The 4,192-nt window shown below is 52.4% G+C and overlaps 1 protein-coding gene across 1 annotated transcript; it reads right to left on the reverse strand.

The window, feature by feature from the left end:
• Window positions 1–742: 742 nt before the first annotated feature.
• On the reverse strand, window positions 743–3,032 carry LOC136494171 (protein BYPASS1-LIKE-like). The gene has a single exon (XM_066490330.1). The coding sequence runs from the start codon at window positions 2,792–2,794 to the stop codon at window positions 1,517–1,519; it is 1,278 nt and encodes a 425-aa protein (XP_066346427.1). The 5' UTR covers window positions 2,795–3,032; the 3' UTR covers window positions 743–1,516.
• Between the last annotated feature and the right edge of the window lie 1,160 nt (window positions 3,033–4,192).

Raw genomic sequence — 4,192 nt, forward strand, 5'->3', positions numbered from 1 at the left:
CCAGGGAACCACAACCACAAGGGACCAAAAGATAATAATAATAATAAATTAGAACAAAAAAAATCTTGCCTATTGACCAAGAAACATCCAACGTGCACACTGCACCAGTAGGTTAGTACAGGAAAGAAGAGGTCCATACAAAAAACATGCACATTGACCAGCTCACATGACTCCATTTCTCGAACAACCCTTGAATACTTCAACTCCGCAAGGGTTTATGCAGAGTTGACTCAGCTCAAGGGCAATCAAATGTCATGTAACAAATTGATGTATCCTGGCAACAATATAAGTCAGAACTCCGTCTAAACAACCCATGTTACCTGACCACCCAAGTTCTGCCTTACTGACATCTCTAGAACCAACAAATGTTTCTGAAGAGCAGTTTCATACAGGATGTAATGTGATAAACCTACCAATTTCACTAAGCACTTTGAAATACAACAGTACTTCTGTATATCTCTTGTTAACTATAGTCCGTGTTCAAGAATAGAACACATATCAAAGATATAATCAAATTTAAACACGGAACCAGACAAAGGTTCCGTTCACCCAAATTAGTTCATTGACAAAGAAATTAACTACTCCTTTCCAAATTCTAAGACATTTTGGCTTTCCTAGGTACATAGCTTTTGCTATGCACTTAGATATGCACTATGTCTAGATACATGATAAAAGTAGTGTATCTAGAAAAGCCAAAAAGTCTTATAATTTAGAAGAACGGACGAAGTATGTCAGTTGTTTCTGCCCATTTGCCTTCTTTCCCCAATATAGAGTTACAGACAACAATATCAGTGGCAAAGCATGCATTTGATGTGTTCATTTGAAACGCAAAGTCTAAACACACAAAAACAGGATGGAAGAAACAAGCAGCATTGCTATGGACTAAGCCAACATAAGTTAATGTTGAGTGATCAATTAAGTGTCAGGATGGAGGAAACAAACAGCATTGCTATGCACTAAGACAACATAAGTTAATGTTGAGTGATCAATGAAGTGTCGTCTCCATTATGATCAGACTATATACATTTGCTAATCTTTGGACATAAAAAAATGGTGGTGGTGTGAATAGCATCACCTCACAATCTCTCAACACTTCCAGCATAGCATAGCACCATAAGCCTGTTTTGTTTCTGTTTTGGCACAGACGCTAACCATATGAACATTAACTAATCAACAAAGTGACTGGCATTACCACATCAAACCAGATGAAAAGAATGGAACAAATAGTATTAGACCATTACTACGAAGCACTGCCAAGTAAGGATTCACAATCTACAAAGACGAGAAAATGAAATGAAAAAATGAAGAAACCAATTTATCAAACAGAAGGACAAGCCTCTATGAAGACACATGTATATGATGTAGTAGTTGCTAACTTATGCAGAGAAAAGCTACCTCATCTGAACCGGGCTCACCACTGCTGCTGCATTTCACACAATGTTTCGTCATAAGCGGCATCGCAGCAAGCAAGCAAGTGTGGCTTCCCAGTTTCCCTGCCTATCTCTGTATCTTCTCATCACTGGGTGCCATGTGGCTTACTCAAGCAGTCAAGGATTTCTGTGCGTGTGCGCACAATCCGGTGGAACATCTGCCTGACCTCGCGCTCGAGCGGGTCGAGCCCTTCCTTGATGGTTTCGCACAGGTGCACAAGGTCCTGCGCGGCCTCCCGCACCTGGGCATCCTTGTCCTCGTGCAACGGGAACTCGGCGGCGTCAGTGATCTCCATGAGGTGCCTGGAGGAGAGCTCAATCTGGTGGATCTCCTTGAGCAGGCCGCACGAGTTCTTGCGCTCCTTCTTCTTGGACTCGTCGAGGATGCGTTCGTAGAGCGTGGTGATGGGGACCGAGCAAGGGAGATTCCTGGGCACGGAGAAATGCGTGTGGAGGCCGCGGTCCTGGCACGGGATGGCGGCGACGAGCGCGAAGGCGACGATGAAGAGCACGGCGCCCATGGTGTAGACTGCCGAGGCGAGGCCTCCCGTGGCGGCGTTGTCCTGAGGGCGGGGCACGGGCAGGCCTCCCCCGATGGCCTGCAGCTGGCGCGCGGCGGACCAAGCCCGGGACACGCTCCAGGACAGGGACCTGAGGTGGGTGCCGGAGCCGGAGCCGGAGCTCCCGCCGCTGCTGCTCCGGCGGTGGTGGCCCTGGCCCTGGCCGTGGCCGCGGGCGGCTTTTTCGTTGGTGGCGTTGGCAGGGCGGCCGAAGGAGCGGTTTCGCTGGCCGACGACGCCCCCGCCGTCCCTGTCGTCGAGCATGAGGATGGTGAGGTCGGTGAGCGCCTTGCGGGCGCGGCGGATCTGGGCCTCCCCGAGCGGCGGCAGCGCGGAGGAGGCGGAAGGAGAGGAGGCGAGGACGGCTGCGGCGATGGCGAGGTGCTTTCGCCACTGGCGGACGAGGTCGAGGCCGTCGCGGACGGCGTTGCAGAGGTCGAGCGCCTTGACGGCGCGGTCGAAGAAGTCGGCGACGAGGCGGTCGAGCGGGGGCCTTGCGGCGGGCGAGTCCCCGGAGCCGAAGAGCAGGGCGCGGAACTCCTCGAGGCAGAGGAGGAAGGCGTCGAGGAGGCGGCGCGTCCAGGCGAGGGAGAGGACGTCGTCGGCGGCCGGGGGCGCGAGGAGGTTGGTCAGGAGCTCGGCGGCGCGGCGCTGGAAGGCGTCGGTGGCGTCGTCGGGCGGCGGCGGGAAGGAGTGGATCTGGTTCTGCTCCCGGCGGAGCGACCAGCCGATGGAGCGGCCGATGGAGGACAGCGGCGCCGCCGCCGGCGACGAGGAATCGGTGGCCGGCATTGTGCCTCGCATCGGGGGCTGGGGGAGGGGAGCGTCTGTTGGGCTGGGCGACTGGCTGATTGCTTTGATTAGCTGCTGATGCGGCCGCCGCTGGGAATCCAAATCGACGGAGGCGGAGGCAGCGGGGCGGCGGCGGCGGCGGATACTAGTGCAAAACTGCAAATGCACTACTCGTGACTAATGGGCGACTGGCTCATCTGCCTTTCCTTTCCTTTCCTTTCCTTCTAGGTGCTAGAGTATTATAAGCTTGCTATGCGGAAGGAAAATGGAATTATGGATATGGAGGGCCACGGGGGACGCGTAGCGAAATTATAGACCGCTGTCTGCTGCCACCTCCCCTCCCAAACCCAGGCCGCGAATTGCTGGCTACGCCTGTATTCCTGCTGGCCTGCCCTCTTTCTGCCTTCTTCCGAGTATAATTTGGCAAGTGCTAACCCCTTTTGGTACCCTGCTATGCTATTTTTAGAAGAAATCATTCCTCCTCCGATGGGAGATATGGCCCTGGTATCCCACAAATTTCATCCTTAGGGCGTCTCTCCGACGTCACAAATGAACCATCCCTAATCATCAATGGACCATTATTAGATAGCAATGATTCCACTCCAATGGCCCCGTTCGCTTCGCTGAAAAAACAAATCGAAACATGTTGTGAGGGAAAAATACTGTTCCGACTGAAAAAGACGGATTATAAGAGAAGCGAACAGGGCATCGTTTTCAATGTTATTGATGGAGAAAATTTTTGTAGATCACCACTAATTCATCCCTAATACACATATATCCATAGGAGGGAGCTTATTTAATTTTTTCTTATCTCATTCCTCTTCTACTCCTCTGCTCCCGTACTTCTTATCCACGCCACTCTCTCTTCACCCCACCCACTCCTCCCCACATCTGCCTCCTCCTTCCTCGGTAGACCCGCCACCATCTTCGTCCACAAGCATCGTCCACGTCAAGCTCCACTGCCCTCCCCTCAGTTCCCTGTGTCGACACAACTCCTCGCCTCTATCACCAAGGACGCCAATGAAGACAACATCGTTGGCCTCCCGGAGGAGCTCCTCACCCTTGTCTTTGGCCTCTTCAGCTCCGATAACCCCCAAGCTACTTCCCCGTCTACCACAGCTAGTACACCGTAGAGGCCACCTATCGCCTTCGGCTTGTGCTCAACGACAACAAAGTCTCTAATCTTGCGGTCACTGACAAAGGGGCATCGTCCTCGAAAGTTGGTGGCCTACAAAGTGAGGACGTTAGCCCTTGTTTCCTCCGTCTTGACCGTTGCATCCCATGGATCTTTGTCGAAATACAGGTGTGAGGGAGCTACATGAGTGGAAGCAACCCATGCAATAAAAGGAGTGTAGTAGGCGGGGCTTTCCGTTTACGGTGCCCTAGCAATGCATCAGTGGGCGGACGATG

The sequence above is a fragment of the Miscanthus floridulus genome, chromosome 11 (assembly GCF_019320115.1).
Source record: "Miscanthus floridulus cultivar M001 chromosome 11, ASM1932011v1, whole genome shotgun sequence".
NCBI lineage: Eukaryota > Viridiplantae > Streptophyta > Magnoliopsida > Poales > Poaceae > Miscanthus > Miscanthus floridulus.